Source organism: Ranitomeya variabilis, chromosome 3, assembly GCF_051348905.1.
Source record: "Ranitomeya variabilis isolate aRanVar5 chromosome 3, aRanVar5.hap1, whole genome shotgun sequence".
Classification (NCBI taxonomy): Eukaryota; Metazoa; Chordata; class Amphibia; order Anura; family Dendrobatidae; genus Ranitomeya; species Ranitomeya variabilis.
This window is the reverse complement of record NC_135234.1, coordinates 21,686,536-21,712,923: the sequence shown is the minus strand read 5'-3', so window position 1 is coordinate 21,712,923 and position 26,388 is coordinate 21,686,536. Positions and strand designations below refer to the sequence as shown.

Below are 26,388 nucleotides of genomic sequence, written 5' to 3'. Positions count from 1 at the left end.
GGAATCCTGTGTAATGTTTTATTATATCAGTGACCCAGAGATGAGTACTATGAGGAGACACATAACGATGGATGGAGCGGCTTCATCCTCAGTGGTGACCGGTATCTGGCCCGTTGTGACATCACTCGTGTTCCGCTCCTCGTGATGTCACAGTGCGACCACCATTGTGAGGTCCTGACTGTGGCTATAAGGAGGGACGCTCCGGAACAAGGCTTTGTCTGGAGAGGCTGACTGTGGACTACACAAGAAGCGATATTTTCCTCCGGGCTAAAATGCTGTTTCGAGTTCTTCTATTGCTGAGTGTGCTATTAGCACCTGTGGAGGGCGCTCCTATCAACACCCGCCCCCGTGATCCCAGGGCCGTGATCCCTGCAGGTAAGAGCTTTACCAGAGATCCACCCAATATGGAGGTATTGGTCAGATGATACCTGTCATGGAGGGTTCTTCATGTGTGACTTGTGATGTTCGGAGTCTTCTCATGTGATCTTCATCCTTTCTCCCTTAGATCACTATAGTATGTTTAATATTCCTGCTGCCGTCTGCTTCTTCTCTGGATTCCTCTTTGGTGTCATCTGTACCATCATATTTGGGTAAGTCTCACAATGATTTCTGGGCGACATGGGGGTCTGTATAAGAAATCCCACATCTTCAAGTCATCACACGAGTCAGTGCCGGGTACAACCTCGTGTAGACGCTTAGCGGCTCCTAAACTGGGTCTGACCTGCCGGGAGCACAATGGACGATTCTGTATTCCGGAAATGACTGCAGAAAGGGACCAATAAAATAGATGGAGGACAATATATCTCATCATAGCGCTGTGCAGAATGTAGAGATGGATTACTGTATAATGTCACTTCTGTTTATCATTTTACAGACATCTAAAGAAGAATTTCCGTAGAGAAGTGACAAGACAAGATGGCGTGGACGCTGACATAAAGAGTCGGGCTGCTCCTAGCGGTAAGTGCGGCCGTCACCGACCTCACAGGGATATCTCTGTACAGACAGATACTTCTTGGAGGCTTTTATATTACATGGACCCAGTCCACATTGTAAAGTCGGAGAATGACTCTAGTGACATCTGTGTCATCTCTTTCATTACATGATATTTATTTATAAAGTAAAAATAATCTCTTCATAGATCTTGTATGTGACTGTACCATAGACATAGAAGAAACAATCTAGAAGAAATATAGAAGTTTTTCCTTTTGAATTGATTTCAATGTTCTATGTTACAGGAGAACCTGAGGATGAAACAACTATTATACATGATGATGCTCCTCATGGACCCATCATACATGATGATGCTCCTCATGGACCCATGGCTGAACCGAGAGATGTCCACAAAGACACCAACATCTCTTCGCCTGGCCCCCATTATGTTTTGACCGATATTGACCCATATGAGGATATGATCATCTCATCTGACAGTAAGTTTTAGGCTTTTGTTACATGTACTATAACACGTATTTCACAGAAAAAAAAACTACCTAATAAAAAAAAACTCTAAAAGAATCATGGTGGTAATTAAACCCTATAAATCAAGTTCACACTGGTGATTGGGTCCTTCAATATTTAAGCTTTACAGTACAGTTTAGAGGTAACAAAAGTTGTAAAATATTAATATTGTTTATGAAATATCTAAAATCTTGTATTCTAACAATGCTAATTTCATTGTTTTGTGTTACAGAAGAACAAGAGGATGAAATACCTATTGTAATTGATGATGCTCCTCATGGACCCATCATACATGATGATGCTCCTCATGGACCCATGGCTGAACAGAGAGACACCAACATCTCTACGCCTGGTCCTGATTATGTCATAATCACTATCGACCCGTATGATGATGAGATCATCTCCTTTGACAGTAAGTATCAGGCTTTTATTACATGCACTGAAGCATGTATTTCACAGAAAAAAAAAACCTGTCTAATAATAAAAATCTCTAAAAGGAGCATGTCGCAGACCAAATCCTTACAAAAATGTTACTCTGAGGGCTGGGTCCATGTATTTTCATTAATAACTGTACCACTTAGAGATGATAAAACCTACACAATATGAATGTATCTAAGAAATATATAGAAGCTTTAATTTATTAATTCTAATTTCAATGTTCTGTGTTACAGAAGAACAAGAGGATGAAGTCATGAATGTAAATGATGATGCTCCTCATGGACCAATGTCCGAAAAGAGAGAAGTCCTCAAAAAGACCAACATCTCTACGCCTGGTCCTGGGTATGTGATCATCAATATGGACCTGGATGAGGATGAGATCATCTCCTCTGACAGTAAGTTCTCAGGCTTTTATAAAGAGTTTAACAGAAAAAAAATTGTCTCTATGAGAAGAATGTAGGTAATCTGCCCTATAAATAGAGATCACGCTGGAGGTCGGGTCGCTCTATCTTCAAACTTTACAATTCCGTTTAGAGATTACAAAACTTGTATAATATTAATATTCTTAATAATGATAATTCTAATAATAATGATAATGTCATTGTTTTGTGTTTCAGAAGAACAAGAGGATGAAATAACTATTGTAAATAATGATGCTCCTCAAGGACCGATGGCCGAAAAGAGAGCAAACACCAACATCTCTACGCCTGGTCTTGGTTGTGTCATAATCGATAAGGATCTGGATGAGGATGTGATCATCTCCTCTGACAGTAAGTTCTCAGGCTTTTATAAAAGGTGTTTATAAAAACAAATCAGTCTAATAATAAAAAAAAAATCTGTAATAGAAGCATGTGGGTGAATGAACCCTATACATAGAGGTAACTTATGGTTTGGTCCCTCTATTTTCATACTGTACTGTGCCATTTAGAGGTTTTAAAACCTGCTTGGTAGTAACAAACAGATAGAAACTATTATTTTATTAATGATAATTTCAATGTTGAACCTTACAGAAGAACAAGAGGATGAAATAACTAACGGAAATGACGATGCTCCTCGTGGACCTATGGCCGAAAATAGAGATGTCCTCGAAAACATCAACATCTCTACACCAAGACCTGATTATGTAATCATCAACATGGACCTGGACGAGGATGTGGTCATCTATTCTGACAGTAAGTTTACTTTCTTGTTCACCTTGATAAAAAGAATAACTACTCCGATAAATATCATCAGTACTTCTAACTTACATAAAATGAATAAATTAAAATCTACCAATCTTTTAATCACTTTCTTTTACAGAACAAGAGGACGGAGAACATATTCCACCACCTCTGTCTACAACTCCACTACCTCTGTGTCCTCCTCCGTATACTACTCTGCCTCTTGAACATTTTGATGACGATCTTGGCCTGGCCAAAGACATGGAGAAATGTAAAGTCTTCATGGAGCTTATCCTTACGGAACGTCTGGCCTACTATGCCAGCCAAAACCTAATGTAAGTCCTTAGGGCTCCTGTGAATTTTTATGATATATGTTATATTTTAGTATTAACAGGCAATAGGATAAATAATTAGAAATTGGGCACTAACGTCCTAAACGTTGACAGCATTCTTTTTCCTTACGGCAGCTAAATCATCAGTCTGTGAGCCATGAGACTACATGAGAAAGGCTGTTGTCATTCTAGACTCACCAATAGAATACAATGTAAATTATCTTTAATACATCACAATATATAACAAAAATGGACGATCATTCGAACAAGAGTCGGTGATCAAGGCATAAACAATAAGTTGAATATTTTATCATGATCACATTATGCATATACAGCAATACTGGGGTAAAATGTAAATGTAATAATTCACAAAAGCTGATGGAGCGATAAAAAGTGCTCAATATCAACAATTACATTTACATCCAGGTGCCATAACCAATATTCAGCCTTATTAATGCGCAGAACTCAGAAGAAAAAGTCACGTCAGTGCCAAGTACGTTTAGACATGCTGTAGTACCAGAAATGCCAGCCATCACATCAACCTGACAGTGGTTTCACCATCACAGCTTTTTCAGGAGTTATAGGAAACGGTGTGCAGCGCTGTATATGTACTATATGTACCACGAGAGAGGGATTCCTAGAAAACTGTAATCTAATAACACAAGAACAAACAATAATAGTCAGGGTACTATTCCTATCACAGCAATGATCAGGTGTAGAACATACCTGAACATTGAGATGAAATAATGCCACTATATATTACATAGCACTGTATTATAATCTACAGATAATGGACGACATGTAAACTTCTTCTGTTGCCCCACTCATTATAATCTGTCACCATGTATATATATATATTAATCTTTACTGTCGTGCTGATTTTGTAACATATTTTCCAGGTGAGGCAGAGCGGGGTCTCGCTGTGTTCCCACAAGGAATATGGGATCCAGCTGGAGATGACAACTTTACATCAACAAGACGAGGCAGATTCCGGGCTCGGTCTCTGTCCTCAACCACTGGATACGACATTTTCTGGACTTTCCACAGCTAGACGCACTCACAGAACAAGTGGGTTTCCTTCTGCAAGACGAGACAGATTCCGGGCTCGGTCTCTGATCTCAACCACTGGATACGACGTTTTCTGGACTTTAAGCAGCTAGACGCACTCACAGAAGAAGTGGGTTTCCTTCTGCAAGACGAGACAGATTCCGGGCTCGGTCTCTGATCTCAACCACTGGATACGATGTTTTCTGGACTTTAAGCAGCTAGACGCACTCACAAAACAAGTGGGTTTCCTTCTGCAAGACGAGACAGATTCCGGGCTCGGTCTCTGATCTCAACGACTGGAAACGACGTTTTCTGGACTTTAAGCAGCTAGATGCACTCACAGAAGAAGTGGGTTTCCTTCTGCAAGACGAGACAGATTCCGGGGTCGGTCTCTGATCTCAACCACTGGATACGACGTTTTCTGGACTTTAAGCAGCTAGACGCACTCACAGAAGAAGTGGGTTTCCTTCTGCAAGACGAGACAGATTCCGGGCTCGGTCTCTGATCTCAACGACTGGAAACGACGTTTTCTGGACTTTAAGCAGCTAGACGCACTCACAAAACAAGTGGGTTTCCTTCTGCAAGATGAGACAGATTCCGGGCTCGGTCTCTGATCTCAACCACTGGAAACGACGTTTTCTGGGCTTTAAGCAGCTAGATGCACTCACAGGAGAAGTGGGTTTCCTTCTGCAAGACAAGACAGATTCCGGGCTCGGTCTCTGATCTCAACAACTGAATACGACATTTTCTGGACATTCCGCAGCTAGACGCACTCACAGAACAAGTGGGTTTCCTTCTGCAAGACGAGACAGATTCTGGGCTCGGTCTCTGATCTCAACCACTGGATACGATGTTTTCTGGACTTTAAGCAGGTAGACGCACTCACAGAAGAAGTGGGTTTCCTTCTGCAAGACGAGACAGATTCCGGGCTCGGTCTCTGATCTCAACAACAGAATACAACGTTTTCTGGACTTTAAGCAGGTAGACGCACTCACAGAAGAAGTGGGTTTCCTTCTGCAAGACGAGACAGATTCCAGGCTCGGTCTCTGATCTCAAACACTGGATACGACGTTTTCTGGGCTTTAAGCAGCTAGATGCACTCACAGAACAAGTGGGTTTCCTTCTGCAAGACGAGACAGATTCCGGGCTCGGTCTCTGATCTCAACCACTGGATACGACATTTTCTGGACTTTACGCACCTAGATGTACTCACATATTAAGTGAAGTACCTACTGCACACGAGACAGATTCCAGGCTTGGTCTCTGTTCTCATCAGTGGATTAAACAGTTGATGGACTTTCTGCAGCTAGATGTAATAACGAATCAAGTGAGTTACCTACTGCACCATGACACAGATTCCGGGCTCGGTCTCTGTTCCCATCAATGAACATCTACAGCGTAAGGGAAGGGCAGTCCTTCAGCCAAGGTTCCATAGAGGTTTCCTCCACCGGGGGTTTTTCCTCTCCTCAGCGCTGAAGGTCGACTCTTCGTGAGTCAATGCCCCTTTGTCATCATTATTATCGGGCACTTTTGAAGATTATTGCCCTGACTTCTAATGGGAACTTCTACATTACCCACCTTTAAAGAAGTTAATAAAGAAGTCAATAAATCATATGTAGCAGTGTATCTGTGCCTCTATCGATCCTTACAATACAGCAGAATATGTACAACACTGTGAGGAGGGAATATTTTATGTAACATTAAACACATGGCGGCTTACTGTATATTCGTGTTTTCTCACAATCAAACTTATTTGCCACAAATTTAACATTCCTCATTAATCGTGTCCATCTTCTTCGGCCTGTTTCACAATGGGGCTGATACCAGTACGACCAGGACGTTAATGTCACTGCACACCATACAGTTATGGCGCACATCATGATATCAGAACATTACGACTTGTCTCGCCCAAGGACTAGTTATTACCTCTGGGGACGCACATCAGTGGCAACTGCTCCGCGATGGCACGGCTCGAAGAAATGTCAGAGGCCTGGCCGAGCTGGAAATTCCAACCGAGGAAGCAGAAGAGAGAAGATGCTTGCAACCGGAGAAGGCGAAAGAAACTTTTGCCGGCATTCTATGGTTCAGCAAAATGGTTGCTGCCGCTGTCAGCCATAATGCTCAATTTGAGGGGAACAAATTGCAGGTATCTGTATTCTGGAGGAGTTGAATTCTCTAATCTCCACTGAATATTCTTTAGGATACAACGATTATGAGTCTCACACTAAGCACCTCACTACACCGTGATGGTAAGTGTATGAGCTGGAAAGCAATAGAAATGAGCACGTTCTTGTAATAATATACAGTACATGCAGTGCTTTATATGATGAGAAAGGCATTTGTGGTTTACCACCTTATCAATCCCCTGAGTATTCTATACTGCTATAAGTCATTGTATATAAATTATACCTTGTGTTCTATAAATGTAAACACAAGGAATACAGAGCAAGCAGAAGATTTGAAACCATAAGACCATGGTGGAAGAAACAGGTCAGCAAAATATAAATAACAATCTGCTAGCTATGGATATAGTAGGACAACACCATGCTGAAACAGCAAAAAACAACCAATGAAAAAAATGGTGCAAGATATCCAAGTATAAAAAGATATAAACTTTATTAAATAAATTTACAAATATAACAAGGAAAAATGACAATAGTGGGTAAAACGGCCAAATAGCCACCGTAAACTGCATGGAAACACAAGACCGCTCCTCATATATAGCAATGCATGGTATGCAGAGACAGGGATTCTCCCATATAGTGATGAGATCTACTGCAGCATATAGACAGATTGCTATTAACTAGAGTGAACAAATACAGCGTGTAAGTACATAGTTAATAACAACGGGGACATACCCAAGATGTAACTGAGGAGAGGACACGGCTCCAGCTCACCCCAACGCGCGTTTCGGCGATCCTTCTTCAGGGGGTGTCATTGTAGGTAAATTATACCTTGTGTTCTATAAATCAAGTAAGTGCCCTACAGCCATTAGTGTCAATCCAAAATCTTAAATTCACACTTCTGAATCCTCACATCGCGCACTGTCAGGATTCTCAGGCGATCATGTGATCACAAGTATGCGATTTCCACACCTCCGGCCACATTTCGACTAGACATGCTTGGCTTTGCCCAATTTTCTCACTTGTATTGAGCTCAACCACGCACAGTTGGTAGGTGATCACATCTATGAAAGTCACATACTTGTAGTCAGATGATCGCCCACTCCCAGCACAGAGAACTTCATAGCGCACGATGCACACACTGGGAGGATTCAGAAGTCACCAGTCAAATAGAGAGATCACAAACTTTATCCTCAACACCTTTAACGAAACCCACTGTAGTAGGACTGATGTCACCAGAATACAGTGGCCATATAATGGATATATCAGTTCTACACCAGTACTTTGCAGACCATATATGCTACAACTTCTTAAATTCATAGTTCTGAATGCTCACAGCATGCACTGTCAGGATTCTCCAGTGCCGGGAGCAGAGGTCATGTGACTGCAAGGATTTCCACAATTCCGGCCAGAGGCCTACATAGAAATCATGTTGCACTATAGCGGAAGTTCTAATTGGACCCCCAAATGAACAAAAAAAAAAAATATTTGTTTGGGTCACAGAAGAGCATGTGTCACAACTTTACAGTCCTTACAAAGCAATTTTCCTCCTACTGAAGCCCTAGATTCCCCTTTCAAAGTATAATGCCAACAAAATGATACACAAACAATGTATGACACCCCCACAGTGACTTCTTCCACAGTACCCTTCACAAGAACAGTAGGATGACCATACTGTAGACCACCTCAAGACCCCCATTAAAGTATTGTGACCATAATACAGTACGATCCCTAACGTTGACCCCAACATAGCCCTCCAAGCAGTATAATGGGCCCCACATATAGTATAACAGCCCCACAACTCACCACACTGTATAATGGCCCCACTAGGCATCCAAACAGTATAATGCCACACATACAGCCTCCCACACAGTATGAGGGACCCCATTTAAACCTTCACATTGTATAATTGCTTGCATACAGTATAATGGCACAAACACAGCTCTCCAAATATTATAAAGGCTCCAATATAGCGCTCAAAATATTATAATGGCCCCTCACACAGCCCTCATTAAGGTATAATGGGCCCTATAGTCCTCCATGTAGTATACTGCACCCCATAATTCTCCATTATAGTATAATTCACCCCATAGTATAAAGCACTACCCATAGTCCTCCATATAGCATAATGCACTCTCCAGAGCCTTCAGTACACTATGAGCTCCTCATAGTACTACACATAGTAAACATCCCAAAGTTCTCCAAACAGTATATTGCATCCCAAAGTCCTCCAAACAGTATAATACACTCTCTATAGTCCTCCGTATAGTATAATGTACCGCCCATAGTTCTCCAAAGCGAGAGACTTGTGAACACCTAAGCCATGGCTTACCAAATTCACCCGTGTTGGTGCTCTGGGAATCAGTTGCCTGCCTTGTGTCTCTGGCCACCCCACTGCCTCTTCCTGCCTTTGAGCATTGTTACATGCAATGTCCCCATGTCTATGTTGGAATGGGCAGGGCGAGAGGCCAAAATCTATAATGCAAATGTGAACAGCTCTTCGGAGTGTCCAAGTGTGGGATCACTTGTTTCTGGGCACTTGGCATGGTGGGAGGAAGGAGGATCAGGGTGAGGATTATGTGGTCCAGAATCATGGCCACATAGACTCGACCATGCCCTAGATAGGGTGGTGCTGGCAAAGTGACTGGAAGCATTATCTACTATTCATCCAACAACATTTTCACAATGGTCTGGTTTCAAGAGTGGTGTACAGCGCATCCCTACAAAGTGAGACAGGAAGCTAGATTGAAATGATGTTTGTTTGTTGTGCTCCAGCAGCGGGCACAGTGTTCCCTTGCCCACATCCTCAGCCTTTGCGCTCACCATCAGCATCACGTCCACTTTCTCGTCCCTTACCATGTGCCTTGCCCATTTTAAATTACGTATGATATGTCCCTGTTAAGAAAACATTGCAGGCAGTATTACAATGCCAGCAAAATTTGCCCACTACAGATGGATGTATAACACTAGAGTATCAATATAGCAATGCTAATTGAAACCACATTTTTTTTTAGTGTGTTTTGAGGCTCAACTCTTTTACAATAAATGCTGTATAAAATTTCAGTGCTGAAAAAAATGGCAGTATTATATTGGCAGCAAAATGTTTCGACTTAAGATGGATGTATAAGACTGCAGTCCAGTACTAAAAAGGAACAGCATCCCATCCAGGATAAAAACCTATAATGGTCGAAACATTGCATCACGGCAGAATAAAGCTCTTTTAATCTTTCATCACCTGGATGGGATGCTGTTCCTTTTTAGTACTGGACTGTGTTTTCTTTCCGATTGGGCCATTGGACTGGAACGTGGACCCCTGCATTGAAGTGCTGTCGGCTGCTACTTATTTTTACTTGGCATAAGATTGCAGTATCAATATAGCAATGTGATTTTTTAACAAAGATTTTTTTGGCAGGGGGCTTTTGAGGCTCAATCTAGCACTATAAATGCTTTATAAAATGTCACAGCTTAAAAAAAAGGCTGTATTACAATGGCAGGCAAATTTGAACACCTCAGACGGACGTATCAGACTGCAGTATATATATAGCAACGCAATTTTTTAAACAATTAATTTTTGGGGGGTTTGAGGCCCATCTGTTGCATGCTAAATGCCGTATAAAATGTCAGTGCTCAAAAAGAATGCAAATTTGTCCAATTGAGATGGACGTATAAGACTGCAGCATCAATATAACCATGCAATTGAGATCCAAGCAAGTCTATGCTTTTGATGCGCAACCGCCGCACTATATGGTTGTGCTCAAAAGTTTACATACCCCGGCTGAGTTTTTGCTTTCTTGGCCTTTTTTCAGAGAATATGAATGATAACACCAAAACTTTTTCTCCCCTCATGGTTAGTGGTTGGGTGAAGCCATTTATTGTCAGACTACTGTGTTTTCTCACTTGAAATCATAATGACAACCCAAAACATTCAAATTACCCTGATCAAAAGTTCATATACCCCATTTCTTAATACCGTGTATTGCCCCTTCAAGCAAAAATGACAGCTTGAAGTCTTTTGTGGTAGTTGCGGATGAGGTTCTTTATTTTCTCAGATGGTAAAGCTGTCCACTTTTCTTGGCAAGAAGCCTCCAGTTCCTGTAAATTCTTGGGCTGTCTAGCATGAGCTGCGTGCTTGAGATCTCCCTAGAGTGGCTCAATGATATTGAGGTCAGGAGACTGAACCTTCAATTTGTTCTGCTGTAGCCAATGACAGCTCGACTTGGCTTTGTGTTTTGGATCGTTGTCATGTTGGAATGTCCAAGTACGTCTCATGCGCAGCTTCCGGTCTGATAAATGCAAATTTACCTCCAGTATTTGCTGATAATGTGCTGCATTCACCTCTCCTTCAACTTTGACCAAGTTTCCTGTGCATTTGTAGCTCACACATCCCCAAAACATCAGCGATCCATCTCCGTGCTTTACAGTAGGAATGGTGTTGCTTTCATCATAGGTTTTGTTGACCTCTCTTCAAATGTAACATTTATGGTTGTGGCCAATAAGTAAAATTTTGGTCTCATCACTCCCAATTACCTGGTTCCAGAAGTTTTGAGGCTTGTCTCTGTGCTGTTTTGTGTATTGCGGCGAGATACTTTGTGGCATTTGCATAGTGATGGCTTTCGACCATGCAGCCCATTTTTCTTCAAGTGCTTCCTTATTGTGCATCTTGAAACAGCCACACCGCTAGTTTTCAGAGTCCAGAATTTCAGCTGATGTTATTTTGGGGTTTTCTTTGCATCCCAAACAATAGTCTACAGACAGGTTCATTGATAAAGTGGGATACAGCAGGCTGTTTCACATTTAGCAACAGAAAAAATTATAACTTTTTTCTTAATGTGCTTTAGTTCTGCAGACAGTTTTATATCGCCACAGCACTAAATGACAAGGTGGGATACGGCAGGCTGTTTAATGTTTGATCACTAGCTACATGTGAATTAGAATGCTATACTCGTGCATAGATCATAATAGAAGCAGTGCACAACATGTGCCCTGGGCTTGTCTGTGGACCTCAGTAATGTCCAAAAAAGAAAAAAAAATGCTAGAAGGTAAATTTAACAGCCACACTGGACAGTAGCTCGCTACACTATCTGACTGATAACAACCACCTATCTAACTAGCTGAATTGTGGGATACAGCAGGCTTTTCCACATTTAGCTACTGAAAAAATATAATCTAGAATGCTATACTCGTGTATGGAGCACTATAGAAGCAGTGCACAACACACTTGTAGGACATGTGCCCTGCTGGCTGTGTCTGTGGACCTCAGTAATGAGCCAAGAAGAAATAATTCCGGAAGGTAAATTTTACAGCCCCACTGGACACTATCTACCTACACTATCTGACTGATATACAACGGCTAACTAACTAGCTAAAATCTTGCTGTTACAGTGTCAAAATGGCGCTAAAACAAGATGTCCGCTATTTATATGGAGAGGGACATGTGATTTCAGCAGCCAATGGCACAAGCCGTAGTGTCAGGACATTGTGGGTGTGTCATGCGCCCTGATTGGCTAACCACAATGTGAACACCAAAAGCTAGGGAAAAAAAACAGAGACTGCTGTGCTTCCCAGAACGCTGCGCCTCTGAGCTGTGTAAACCCCCTCCCCTCATCAAACACGCGCCAAACACTCATGATACACCACCGTCATTGTTGCTAAAGTGCTGAAAATATTTTTGTGGCAACGCAAATATTTTCCCACACTTTTACCGAATTGTTACCGATTTTTACTGATTTTATAACATTTTGCTCGGGTTCCCGATCACGAATCCGAATGTGCCATATTCGTGCCGAATTTATGTTTGGAGATCGTTTTCCGAAAACAATTCTCTCATCACTAATTATCATCAGCCCTAAGAAGTGCTGTTGTTGTTCTTCATAGAAATATAAATGTGGTTGGATCCCTGACTAATACACAGCTACAATTCTGTCCCTCTCTCACCAGCACCTCTCCCTACGCTGCCTGTGTCCGGGGTACAGTGTGCTGAACATGGCGTCCTATATAGACCAGATGAAGCTATGGGCCTGCCAATCACAGTAATGCCACAACCAAGATGGCTACCGCATTACAGTGACTGGCAGGCAATCCCCACATGTTCACTGGCTGTCTAAAAACACCAACCATGCGGGGCTGGGACTCGAGTTCCCACTCGAGCATTCAAAAAATAATCGCTGAGTAACGAGTATCCTGAGCACACTGATGCTCGAGTGCGTAACGAGTTGTGACAAGCTCATCACTATTTATCAATTCTAAGCCTTGCTGCTCTACAGTTTGTTGCTGCAAAGGACAAGAAAATATTTTTCAGGGCTGGTTAAAATCCCTTCTATATTCTACAATAATTCCACTCTTGTGATGAGCGAGCACTAAAATGCTCGGGGGCTCGTTGCTCGGGTCGAGCAAATTGGAATACTCCGGTACTCGACCCGAGCAACGAGCCCAATGTAAGTCTATGGGAAACCCGAGCATTTTTGACCCGACCCGTCTTTTTAGGGTCTAAAAATGACTGAAATCGATGGGAACACTGCTCAAATGACATGGAAACATCAAGGGGAAGACTCCTAGAAGCATTTCTGACTCCCAGGTCACAGCTGTGAACAATGTTGTCAGGGTCTTACGCCACTTTTACAGGCTCACAATAAAACATACAAAAACAAAATGGATTTTCCTAGGAAATATGTTAAGGTACATCCTTTCCAGGGTAATGATTTGTATCTAAGGCAAAATAAATAACCCAACACAAAGATGTTCCTCCACCAGTTGGGCTATGTTCACATGCAGCGTTTTTGATGCATTTTTCAACTTTAACATTGCTTTCAACCAAGACAAATGCATTCACTGGGAAATGTCATTGTAACATTTAACAACCCTAGCTGGCCATGTGGTGTGTGACACATCAGCAGACACGTCCTGTTTCATTTATGAAGGAGGGGCTGTTAAAGGAGGAGGGCCATCAGGCGGACTGTAATATTCTTAAAGGGACAGCAGTTGGTCCTCACTATTCTTAGAGAGCCATCAGCCGGCTATGCTTTGTTGTTCTCACATTAAACAGTGCGTCTCCTATACTGTTATTGCCTATGCACTGAATGCAAGGTCTGCCCCAAATTTGGACGCACCTCAATAACCATTGAACAGGTGTACTGGATGGCCACATGAAACCAAAGTTCCCATTATTATTAATTTGCTACTGCCACACTGTTAGCCTATATATTGAATGCAAGGCCTGCCCTGTCCCAAAGTTACACGCACCCCAATAAGCCTTTGAACCAATGTACTGGATGGCCACAGGAAACCAAAGTTCCCATTATCATGATTTTTTTTTTACTCCCAGAAAGTTTGCCTATGCAGTGAATGCAAGGCCTGCTCAAAATTTGGATGCAATATCCCTTGGAAGAGACGTGGAGTAGGGTGTTAGGGTGGGCGGAACACACTAAATAAATTATAATAATGAAGTGCGTTCCCCACCCGGAGTCCACCGTGGAGAGATGGAACACTGCAGCTAAAAGTACAATGGCGAGACTTGCAGCGAGCTTAACAGACTGGCACTGAGTTAACGGCACTCAGTGGAGTAGCACATGGCTGTGCCAATTGCACATGTAGCGCCCCCACTGCCGCAGGGCCGAGGGGTACCCGGTACCGGGCCTCTGAGTCTCTGCTCTGGGGTTGTCACGGTGGCTAGACCCGGTCCGTGACCCTGCTGAGGGGCGTACAGTAATAGATATAGATAGTGGTGGTGGTGCGGTGCAGTAAATAACGAGGACACCAGGTTGCAGTCTCTTTACCTCTTTACTGAAGATCTCTGGGTCCTCAGTCCAGAATACGGTTAACCAGGCTGCGCAAGTCCGGCCGGTCCGATGGCACCTCCAGAGTTCTCCTTGCAAGTGGAAATCTGTGCCTTCCTGCTAGCGCTATGTGTTGTGGTCCTTCCCTGCTGTGCTTACGGAAAGTCCCCACAACTGTTGTGTCTGTTTCTGAAGTTCCCTCCCAACTCGATTAGATGATGTTCTGCTAATCCTCCGTCCCTCCCTGATGTTATGGTTAGGATGGCACCCGTATGACGGGTAGGCTCGGAGCTCTTCCGGGACCCTAGAGTCGCCCCTCTCCACAGGTTGCCCCCTATGTCTTCATAGGTGATTTAGGTGAGACAGCCCGCCTGTAACTGACTGTCCTGCCGTTGGTTTAAAGTATGGCTTGGAGCACTGTACTTCCTCGGCGTTCCGGCCGCCGGTTGTGCGCCTCAGTAGGATGTTGCCTCGGTCTTACAGCACGACTCCTATTGGTATTCTCCTTCTTGCTTTGATCTCGTTTCTCACTCAGCACAATATATCTCGCTTCTAATCCCTCCTTGGGCACCGCCGCTATGCTGAGCAGGCACGGTCCCTTGACGTTCTCTCAAGTAGCCAGGCCTCTGTCAGGATCCCACCCCTGACAGGGACCCTACCGAATCTTCTCCCACAGCACCCTCTGCCACAAGGTGTTGCCTGATTCCAACCCAGTCAGCTTTCTCCCTAACTTCCTGCCTGACCCCCAGTTTTACCAGTATGTGAGGAGTGGCCTAGTGAATAGAACCCTTAGCTCCCCCTGGTGGCCTGACTGTGAAATGTATTGGTGTATGTGATACCTGGTCAGATGAACTCCTTCAGTGCCATCAGATGTACCACAGCTCCCCTTAGTGGCGGAGACACGGTACTGCAACAACCAGGACTCTGGGGCGCTGCACTCCCCCCCGGTTAAATCCAGTACTCCGGGACTGGGAAGAAAACAACAATACAGGTTAGCAAAAAGACATACAATTTTGAAAATGCAATAACAATAAGTAAGCTTGAACAGAGCTTCCCTTTATGGGAGGTGAGGACACTTGAACGTTACAAACATGGTTAAACATTATAAATTACAGGCTATAAATAACTCCTGTTACCCAACCGGGTATTCTACTCAGTGCAAACTTTTGAATCATAAGTTAACATTGCCTTTAAGGACGTACACTTCCTATCCACTAAAGACTTATGCTGAACATTATAATATTAATTAACTGTTTCTCTTTCATTCTCCTTCGTTAAATCTGCAGGACCGCCTGTCCTAACTGCTCCAGGCCTACTGCCTCTCCTTTCTTTACAGGACCGCCCCTTTCAGCCCGGGCCTACTGCCTTTTCAACTACTATACACAGTATAGAACATAACATTATTTTCAATTTGAAATCACGGAGCCATCCCTACATGACTCTTAGGAGGACCCACTGACTAACCCCTACAGGTTCACTTCCTGTCCTCATGTTTCTATCAACATTATCAAACATTTCTTACAATCAACTAGTTGGATACATATAACTTTTACATGTAAGCATCATCATCACTTTCTTTTGTCAAGACATTATTGCTATCTATCTGTCTTAAAGCAATACCACTCTTTAAATGCAACAAGTGAACATCCCCTTTAAGAGAGGACCAAGTCTTTATGAGGTAGCACATCTTCTCAAGCTACCAGTCCGTACTCAGCAAAGGCTCCGGTGCGGTATCTTCGCAAAGAGTCCTTCTTTAAGTAAAACCAGTAGGGAGCATGTTGTGAATTGTGATTCTGGGCTCCCCCGGTGGCTACTGGTGGAATTGAACTGGTGTCTTCATCTTCTCTGTTCACCTGTTCCCATCAAGATGTGGGAGTCGCTATATAACCTTGCTGCTCTGTTAGTTGCTTGCCGGTCAACAATGTTATCAGAAGCCTCTCTGTGCTTGTTCCTGCTCCTAGACAACTACTAGATAAGTTGGACTCTTGTCCATGTTTGTTTTTGCATTTTGTTCCAGTTCACAGCTGTAGTTTCGTTACTGTGTCTGGAAAGCTCTTGTGAACAGGAATTGCCACTCTGGTGTTATGAGTTAATGCCAGAGTTTTAAAGTAATTTCTGGATGGTGTTTTTGATAGGGTTTTCAGCTGACCATGAAAGTGTCCTTTCTGTCTTCTGCTATGTAGTAAGTGGACCTCAAATTTGCTAAACCTATTTTCATACTACGTTTGTTATTTCATCTCAACTCACCGCCAATACATGTGGGGGGCCTCTGTCTCCTTTCGGGGTATTTCTCTAGAGGTGAGCTAGGACTAATATTTTCCTCTGCTAGCTTTATTTAGTCCTCCGGCTGGTGCTGGGCATCTAGAATCAACGTAGGCATGCTACCCGGCCACTGCTAGTTGTGCGTTAGGTTTAGTTCATGGTCAGCTCAGTTCCCATCTTCCAAGAGCTAGTTCCTATATATGCTTATGCTATGTTCTCTTGCCATTGAGATCATGACAGTTTGACCGGCCCGCAAAGTGTTAATTGTTTGGGCTGAAGCAGGAGAAAAAGAAGTGTTGAAGGGAAATTTTTTTTTTTTTTTTCCCCTCAGAGTTTTGCTGCCTAGCCCTTAATTGCTGTCTAGCTGCTTCTTACCTCCTCTTAACCCTTGAATGGCTCTGTGTCCACCTGTTTGTAATGGATCTTCAGAGTGTAACTGCAGGTTTGAATAATCTCGCCACGAAGGTACAAAATTTGCAAGATTTTGTTTGTCATGCACCTGTATCTGAGCCGAGAATTCCTTTGCCGGAATTTTTCTCGGGGAATAGATCCGGGTTTCAGAATTTTCGAAATAATTGCAAATTATTTTTGTCTCTGAAATCTCGCTCTGCCGGAGACCCTGCACAGCAGGTCAGGATTGTGATTTCCTTGCTCCGGGGCGACCCTCAAGACTGGGCTTTTTCATTGACACCAGGGGATCCTGCGTTGCTCAATGTGGATGCGTTTTTTCTGGCCTTGGGGTTGCTTTATGACGAACCTCATTTGGAGCTTCAGGCAGAAAAAACTTTGATGTCCCTATCTCAGGGGCAAGATGAAGCGGAAATTTACTGCCAAAGATTCCGTAAATGGTCTGTGCTTACTCAGTGGAATGAGTGCGCCCTGGCGGCGACTTTCAGAGAGGGTCTCTCTGATGCCATTAAGGATGTTATGGTGGGGTTCCCTGTGCCTGCGGGTCTGAATGAGTCCATGACAATGGCTATTCAGATCGATAGGCGTTTGCGGGAGCGCAAACCAGTGCACCATCTGGCGGTGTCCACTGAGAAGTCGCCAGAGAGTATGCAGTGTGATAGAATTCTGTCCCGAAGCGAGCGGCAGAATTTTAGACGGAAAAATGGGTTGTGTTTCTATTGTGGTGATTCTACTCATGTTATATCAGCATGCTCTAAGCGCACTAAAAAGCTTGGTAAATCTGTTTCCATTTGCACCTTACCGTCTAAATTTATTCTATCTGTGACCCTGATTTGCTCTTTGTCATCTATTACCACGGACGCCTATGTCGACTCTGGCGCCGCTTTGAGTCTTATGGATTGGTCCTTTGCCAAACGCTGTGGGTATGATTTAGAGCCTTTGGAGACTCCTATTCCTCTGAAGGGGATTGACTCCACCCCATTGGCTAATAATAAACCACAATACTGGACACAAGTAACTATGCGTATTAATCCGGATCACCAGGAGATTATTCGCTTTCTGGTGCTGTATAATCTACATGATGATTTGGTGCTAGGATTGCCTTGGCTGCAATCTCACAACCCAGTCCTCGACTGGAGAGCTATGTCTGTGTTGAGCTGGGGATGTAAGGGGGCTCATGGGGATGTACCTGTGGTTTCCATTTCATCATCCATTCCCTCTGAAATTCCTGAGTTCCTGTCTGACTATCGTGACGTCTTTGAAGAATCCAAGCTTGGTTCGTTACCTCCGCACCGAGAGTGCGATTGTGCCATAGATTTAATCCCGGGTAGTAAATACCCAAAGGGTCATTTATTTAATCTGTCTGTGCCTGAACATGCTGCTATGCGAGAATATATAAAGGAGTCCTTGGAAAAGGGACATATTCGTCCATCGTCATCTCCCTTAGGAGCCGGTTTTTTCTTTGTGTCAAAAAAAGACGGCTCTTTGAGACCATATATTGATTATCGGCTTTTGAATAAAATCACTGTTAAATATCAATACCCATTGCCGTTGCTGACTGATTTGTTTGCTCGCATAAAGGGGGCCAAGTGGTTCTCTAAGATTGACCTTCGTGGGGCATATAATTTGGTGCGAATCAGGCAGGGGGATGAGTGGAAAACCGCATTTAATACGCCCGAGGGCCACTTTGAGTATTTAGTGATGCCTTTTGGTCTTTCTAATGCTCCGTCAGTTTTCCAGTCCTTTATGCATGATATTTTTCGCGATTATTTGGATAAATTTATGATTGTGTATCTGGATGATATTCTGATTTTTTCGGATGACTGGGACTCTCATGTCCAGCAAGTCAGGAGGGTTTTTCAGGTTTTGCGGTCTAATTCTTTGTGTGTGAAGGGTTCTAAGTGTGTTTTTGGGGTACAGAGGATTTCCTTTTTGGGATATATTTTTTCCCCCTCTTCCATTGAAATGGATCCTGTCAAGGTTCAAGCTATTTGTGATTGGACGCAGCCCTCTTCTCTTAAGAGTCTTCAGAAATTTTTGGGCTTTGCTAACTTTTATCGTCGATTTATTGCTGGTTTTTCGGATATTGCTAAGCCATTGACCGATTTGACTAAGAAGGGTGCTGATGTTGCTGATTGGTCCCCTGATGCTGTGGAGGCCTTTCGGGAGCTTAAGCGCCGTTTTTCCTCTGCCCCTGTGTTGCGTCAGCCTGATGTTGCTCTACCTTTTCAGGTTGAGGTCGACGCTTCTGAGATCGGAGCTGGGGCAGTGTTGTCACAGAAAAGTTCTGACTGCTCCGTGATGAGGCCTTGTGCCTTCTTTTCCCGTAAATTTTCGCCCGCTGAGCGGAATTATGATGTTGGGAATCGGGAGCTTTTGGCCATGAAGTGGGCTTTTGAGGAGTGGCGCCATTGGCTTGAGGGGGCCAGACATCAGGTGGTGGTATTGACTGACCACAAAAATTTGATTTATCTTGAGACCGCCAGGCGCCTGAATCCTAGACAGGCGCGCTGGTCATTATTTTTCTCTCGGTTTAATTTTGTGGTGTCATACCTACCGGGTTCTAAGAATGTTAAGGCGGATGCCCTTTCTAGGAGTTTTGAGCCTGACTCGCCTGGTAACTCTGAGCCCACAGGTATCCTTAAGGATGGAGTGGTATTGTCAGCCGTTTCTCCAGACCTGCGGCGGGCCTTGCAGGAGTTTCAGGCGGAGAGACCTGATCGTTGCCCACCTGATAAACTGTTTGTTCCTGATGATTGGACCAGTAGAGTCATCTCTGAGGTTCATTCTTCTGCGTTGGCAGGTCATCCTGGCATTTTTGGTACCAGGGATTTGGTGGCAAGGTCCTTCTGGTGGCCTTCCCTGTCACGAGATGTGCGAGGCTTTGTGCAGTCTTGTGACGTTTGTGCTCGGGCCAAGCCTTGTTGTTCTCGGGCTAGTGGATTATTATTGCCCTTGCCTATTCCTAAGAGGCCTTGGACGCACATCTCGATGGATTTTATTTCAGATCTGCCTGTTTCTCAGAAGATGTCTGTCATCTGGGTGGTGTGTGACCGTTTTTCTAAGATGGTCCATTTGGTTCCTCTGCCCAAGTTACCTTCTTCTTCCGAGTTGGTTCCTCTGTTTTTTCAAAATGTTGTTCGTTTGCATGGTATTCCTGAGAATATCGTTTCTGACAGAGGGACCCAATTCGTGTCTAGATTTTGGCGGGCATTCTGTGCTAGGATGGGCATAGATTTATCTTTTTCGTCCGCTTTCCATCCTCAGACGAATGGCCAGACCGAGCGGATTAATCAGACCCTGGAGACATATCTGAGGTGTTTTGTGTCTGCTGACCAGGATGATTGGGTTGCTTTTTTGCCATTGGCGGAGTTCGCTCTCAATAATCGGGCCAGCTCTGCCACTTTGGTGTCCCCGTTTTTCTGTAATTCGGGGTTTCATCCTCGATTTTCCTCTGGTCAGGTGGAATCTTCGGATTGTCCTGGAGTGGATGCTGTGGTGGAGAGATTGCATCAGATCTGGGGGCAGGTGGTGGACAATTTGAGGTTGTCCCAGGAGAAGACTCAGCTTTTTGCCAACCGCCACCGTCGTGTTGGTCCTCGGCTTTCTGTTGGGGATTTGGTGTGGTTGTCTTCTCGTTTTGTCCCTATGAGGGTCTCTTCTCCTAAGTTTAAGCCTCGGTTTATCGGCCCGTATAAGATATTGGAGATTCTTAACCCTGTTTCCTTCCGTTTGGACCTCCCTGCATCCTTTTCTATTCATAACGTTTTTCATCGGTCATTATTGCGCAGGTATGAGGTACCGGTTGTGCCTTCCGTTGAGCCTCCTGCTCCGGTGTTGGTTGAGGGTGAGTTGGAGTACGTTGTGGAGAAAATCTTGGACTCTCGTGTTTCCAGACGGAGACTCCAGTATCTGGTCAAGTGGAAGGGATACGGCCAGGAGGATAATTCTTGGGTGAATGCATCTGATGTTCATGCCTCCGATCTGGTTCGTGCCTTTCATAGGGCCCATCCTGATCGCCCTGGTGGTTCTGGTGAGGGTTCGGTGCCCCCTCCTTGAGGGGGGGGTACTGTTGTGAATTGTGATTCTGGGCTCCCCCGGTGGCTACTGGTGGAATTGAACTGGTGTCTTCATCTTCTCTGTTCACCTGTTCCCATCAAGATGTGGGAGTCGCTATATAACCTTGCTGCTCTGTTAGTTGCTTGCCGGTCAACAATGTTATCAGAAGCCTCTCTGTGCTTGTTCCTGCTCCTAGACAACTACTAGATAAGTTGGACTCTTGTCCATGTTTGTTTTTGCATTTTGTTCCAGTTCACAGCTGTAGTTTCGTTACTGTGTCTGGAAAGCTCTTGTGAACAGGAATTGCCACTCTGGTGTTATGAGTTAATGCCAGAGTTTTAAAGTAATTTCTGGATGGTGTTTTTGATAGGGTTTTCAGCTGACCATGAAAGTGTCCTTTCTGTCTTCTGCTATGTAGTAAGTGGACCTCAAATTTGCTAAACCTATTTTCATACTACGTTTGTTATTTCATCTCAACTCACCGCCAATACATGTGGGGGGCCTCTGTCTCCTTTCGGGGTATTTCTCTAGAGGTGAGCTAGGACTAATATTTTCCTCTGCTAGCTTTATTTAGTCCTCCGGCTGGTGCTGGGCATCTAGAATCAACGTAGGCATGCTACCCGGCCACTGCTAGTTGTGCGTTAGGTTTAGTTCATGGTCAGCTCAGTTCCCATCTTCCAAGAGCTAGTTCCTATATATGCTTATGCTATGTTCTCTTGCCATTGAGATCATGACAGGAGCACCTTTAAGAAGGTGCAAACTATTTACAAGAAGTTTGTATCATGCATTGTTCATGATTCAGCTGTTCTTTTCAACAGGAACCAAAAGCAAAAAGCAGAGGAAGAGATCCCGGGTAAACAAAGGGATCCCTTTAAGAGTTTAACCCTAGTCGGGTTGTAGCAGCAGAAAGACACATAGAAAGAGAAGCAGTTAACTATTTACATGTTCAGGTTTCCGAGGTTTAGTTGGACGGCTTCCAGGGCTGCACCTGGCACTTAACCCCTCTTGGCCTGGGAAAAGTGAGGACCAGGGTTACACCCAGTGCTGGACAAACGCCGTTAATCCGTCTTGCATGTACGGTTAAATCGGGCGCAGCGATGGAGGTCTGCGCAGCTTAAGTAGGGGCATTTGCTGCAGCAGAGGTAGCGGCTGCTGCAAGATCAGTCACTGGAACGGAGTCAGCAGCTTTGGCACTAGCAGTCACTGGAGTGGTGTCGGTCGTCAGGGCAGGGTCGTCCTTCATACCTGCTTCAGATGCAGTCCCTCCGGTGCCGGTCTGCTCCGTCTCCACTGCGGCCTGTAGCGCTGGTTGCAGGGCCTCGCGCTGCGGCGTTGTCATCTCTGCTTGCAGCATCTCGCTTTCCGGCAGGGCCTTGCTTTCCAGCTTCGGAGCGCTGGACCTTCTTTCCTGATCCGGACCAAGCGAGGCTGCCGACAGGCGTCTGGTGAGGCTCCCGATGATGGTCTTCTTCCACCCGGCCTCAGTGCTCAGCTCCGTCTGCAGGAGTTGGTGGATCAGCCCGTCCGCTCCGGTCTGCAGGAGGTCAGCGTCAACTGTGGAGGTCTGGCTGCGGTGCCTCTCCGGGTAGCTGGGGGAGTCCTCAGCTCCGACCCCACGCTCCTGCTCCGGGTGGCTCGCCATGGCGTCCTCCATGTCACTGACTTCTTCCTGATCCTTTTCCCGCTCTCTCCTTCGTGGGCGGTTTCGCTTTTGTTGGCTCCGCCCCCATTGAGGATCAGTAGGCGGATCTCGGCTGCTGATGGACACGTCCTCAAGGGGCAGAAATATTTAGACTGGGCGGCCATTGTCTTTCGCGCTCTCCAGTTTGTCTACGCCCACTCCACGCCCTTCTTCTTCTTCTGCGCTCTCCTTAGCGCTGTAATGGCGGCTGTTTTGGCGGGAACTTCTGGCGGCAAGTGGCAATACACAGTCTTCGCAATAAGTCACAGTCCAAACACAATAAATCACAGTTCCAAGGCACACATGACCTGATTCTTCAGGCTTAAGTAGATTCTGTTCGTGACGCCAAAATGTAGCGCCCCCACTGCCGCAGGGCCGAGGGGTACCCGGTACCGGGCCTCTGAGTCTCTGCTCTGGGGTTGTCACGGTGGCTAGACCCGGTCCGTGACCCTGCTGAGGGGCGTACAGTAATAGATGTAGATAGTGGTGGTGGTGCGGTGCAGTAAATAACGAGGACACCAGGTTGCAGTCTCTTTACCTCTTTACTGAAGATCTCTGGGTCCTCAGTCCAGAATACGGTTAACCAGGCTGCGCAAGTCCGGCCGGTCCGATGGCACCTCCAGAGTTCTCCTTGCAGGTGGAAATCTGTGCCTTCCTGCTAGCGCTATGTGTTGTGGTCCTTCCCTGCTGTGCTTACGGAAAGTCCCCACAACTGTTGTGTCTGTTTCTGAAGTTCCCTCACAACTCGATTAGATGATGTTCTGCTAATCCTCCGTCCCTCCCTGATGTTACGGTTAGGACGGCACTCGTATGACGGGTAGGCTCGGAGCTCTTCCGGGACCCTAGAGTCGCCCCTCTCCACAGGTTGCCCCCTATGTCTTCGTAGGTGATTTAGGTGAGACAGCCCGCCTGTAACTGACTGTCCTGCCGTTGGTTTAAAGTATGGCTTGGAGCACTGTACTTCCTCGGCGTTCCGGCCGCCGGTTGTGCGCCTCAGTAGGATGTTGCCTCGGTCTTACAGCACGACTCCTACTGGTATTCTCCTTCTTGCTTTGATCTCGTTTCTCACTCAGCACAATATATCTCGCTTCTAATCCCTCCTTTGGCACCGCCGCTATGCTGAGCAGGCACGGTCCCTTGACGTTCTCTCAAGTAGCCAGGCCTCTGTCAGGATCCCACCCCTGACAGGAACCCTACCGAATCTTCTCCCACAACACCCTCTGCCACAAGGTGTTGCCTGGTTCCAACCCAGTCAGCTTTCTCCCTAACTTCCTGCCTGACCCCCAGTTTTACCAGTATGTGAGGAGTGGCCTAGTGAATAGAACCCTTAGCTCCCCCTGGTGGCCTGACTGTGAAATGTATTGGTGTATGTGATACCTGGTCAGATGAACTCCTTCAGTGCCATCAGACGTACCACAGCTCCCCTTAGTGGCGGAGACACGGTACTGCAACAACCAGGACTCTGGGGCGCTGCACTCCCCCCCGGTTAAATCCAGTACTCCGGGACTGGGAAGAAAACAACAATACAGGTTAGCAAAAAGACATACAATTTTGAAAATGCAATAACAATAAGTAAGCTTGAACAGAGCTTCCCTTTATGGGAGGTGAGGACACTTGAACGTTACAAACATGGTTAAACATTATAAATTACAGGCTATAAATAACTCCTGTTACCCAACCGGGTATTCTACTCAGTGCAAACTTTTGAATCATAAGTTAACATTGCCTTTAAGGACGTACACTTCCTATCCACTAAAGACTTATGCTGAACATTATAATATTAATTAACTGTTTCTCTTTCATTCTCCTTCGTTAAATCTGCAGGACCGCCTGTCCTAACTGCTCCAGGCCTACTGCCTCTCCTTTCTTTACAGGACCGCCCCTTTCAGCCCGGGCCTACTGCCTTTTCAACTACTATACACAGTATAGAACATAACATTATTTTCAGTTTGAAATCACGGAGCCATCCCTACATGACTCTTAGGAGGACCCACTGACTAACCCCTACAGGTTCACTTCCTGTCCTCATGTTTCTATCAACATTATCAAACATTTCTTACAATCAACTAGTTGGATACATATAACTTTTACATGTAAGCATCATCATCACTTTCTTTTGTCAAGACATTATTGCTATCTATCTGTCTTAAAGCAATACCACTCTTTAAATGCAACAAGTGAACATCCCCTTTAAGAGAGGACCAAGTCTTTATGAGGTAGCACATCTTCTCAAGCTACCAGTCCGTACTCAGCAAAGGCTCCGGTGCGGTATCTTCGCAAAGAGTCCTTCTTTAAGTAAAACCAGTAGGGAGCACCTTTAAGAAGGTGCAAACTATTTACAAGAAGTTTGTATCATGCATTGTTCATGATTCAGCAGTTCTTTTCAACAGGAACCAAAAGCAAAAAGCAGAGGAAGAGATCCCGGGTAAACAAAGGGATCCCTTTAAGAGTTTAACCCTAGTCGGGTTGTAGCAGCAGAAAGACACATAGAAAGAGAAGCAGTTAACTATTTACATGTTCAGGTTTCCGAGGTTTAGTTGGACGGCTTCCAGGGCTGCACCTGGCACTTAACCCCTCTTGGCCTGGGAAAAGTGAGGACCAGGGTTACACCCAGTGCTGGACAAACGCCGTTAATCCGTCTTGCATGTACGGTTAAATCGGGCGCAGCGATGGAGGTCTGCGCAGCTTGAGTAGGGGCATTTGCTGCAGCAGAGGTAGCGGCTGCTGCAAGATCAGTCACTGGAACGGAGTCAGCAGCTTTGGCACTAGCAGTCACTGGAGTGGTGTCGGTCGTCAGGGCAGGGTCGTCCTTCATACCTGCTTCAGATGCGGTCCCTCCGGTGCCGGTCTGCTCCGTCTCCACTGCGGCCTGTAGCGCTGGTTGCAGGGCCTCGCGCTGCGGCGTTGTCATCTCTGCTTGCAGCATCTCGCTTTCCGGCAGGGCCTTGCTTTCCAGCTTCGGAGCGCTGGACCTTCTTTCCTGATCCGGACCAAGCGAGGCTGCCGACAGGCGTCTGGTGAGGCTCCCGATGATGGTCTTCTTCCACCCGGCCTCAGTGCTCAGCTCCGTCTGCAGGAGTTGGTGGATCAGCCCGTCCGCTCCGGTCTGCAGGAGGTCAGCGTCAACTGTGGAGGTCTGGCTGCGGTGCCTCTCCGGGTAGCTGGGGGAGTCCTCAGCTCCGACCCCACGCTCCTGCTCCGGGTGGCTCGCCATGGCGTCCTCCATGTCACTGACTTCTTCCTGATCCTTTTCCCGCTCTCTCCTTCGTGGGTGGTTTCGCTTTTGTTGGCTCCGCCCCCATTGAGGATCAGTAGGCGGATCTCGGCTGCTGATGGACACGTCCTCAAGGGGCAGAAATATTTAGACTGGGCGGCCATTGTCTTTCGCGCTCTCCAGTTTGTCTACGCCCACTCCACGCCCTTCTTCTTCTTCTGCGCTCTCCTTAGCGCTGTAATGGCGGCTGTTTTGGCGGGAACTTCTGGCGGCAAGTGGCAATACACAGTCTTCGCAATAAGTCACAGTCCAAACACAATAAATCACAGTTCCAAGGCACACATGACCTGATTCTTCAGGCTTAAGTAGATCCTGTTCGTGACGCCAAAATGTAGCGCCCCCACTGCCGCAGGGCCGAGGGGTACCCGGTACCGGGC

At 45.4% G+C, this 26,388-nt stretch overlaps 2 protein-coding genes across 2 annotated transcripts; both read left to right on the top strand.

Moving 5' to 3' along the window:
• Window positions 1–207: 207 nt before the first annotated feature.
• LOC143817601 (uncharacterized) lies at window positions 208–2,071 on the top strand. The gene is made up of 6 exons (XM_077299090.1): window positions 208–375; window positions 506–590; window positions 875–957; window positions 1,236–1,427; window positions 1,688–1,867; window positions 2,037–2,071. Exons 1-6 carry the CDS (start codon window positions 273–275, stop codon window positions 2,069–2,071), a joined length of 678 nt encoding a protein of 225 aa, XP_077155205.1. The 5' UTR covers window positions 208–272.
• A 139-nt stretch (window positions 2,072–2,210) lies between these two features.
• Window positions 2,211–4,452, top strand: LOC143817899 (uncharacterized). Its single transcript, XM_077299366.1, has 5 exons — window positions 2,211–2,288; window positions 2,511–2,663; window positions 2,904–3,065; window positions 3,193–3,388; window positions 4,285–4,452. Exons 1-5 carry the CDS (start codon window positions 2,252–2,254, stop codon window positions 4,286–4,288), a joined length of 552 nt encoding a protein of 183 aa, XP_077155481.1. The 5' UTR covers window positions 2,211–2,251; the 3' UTR covers window positions 4,289–4,452.
• Window positions 4,453–26,388: the final 21,936 nt, after the last annotated feature.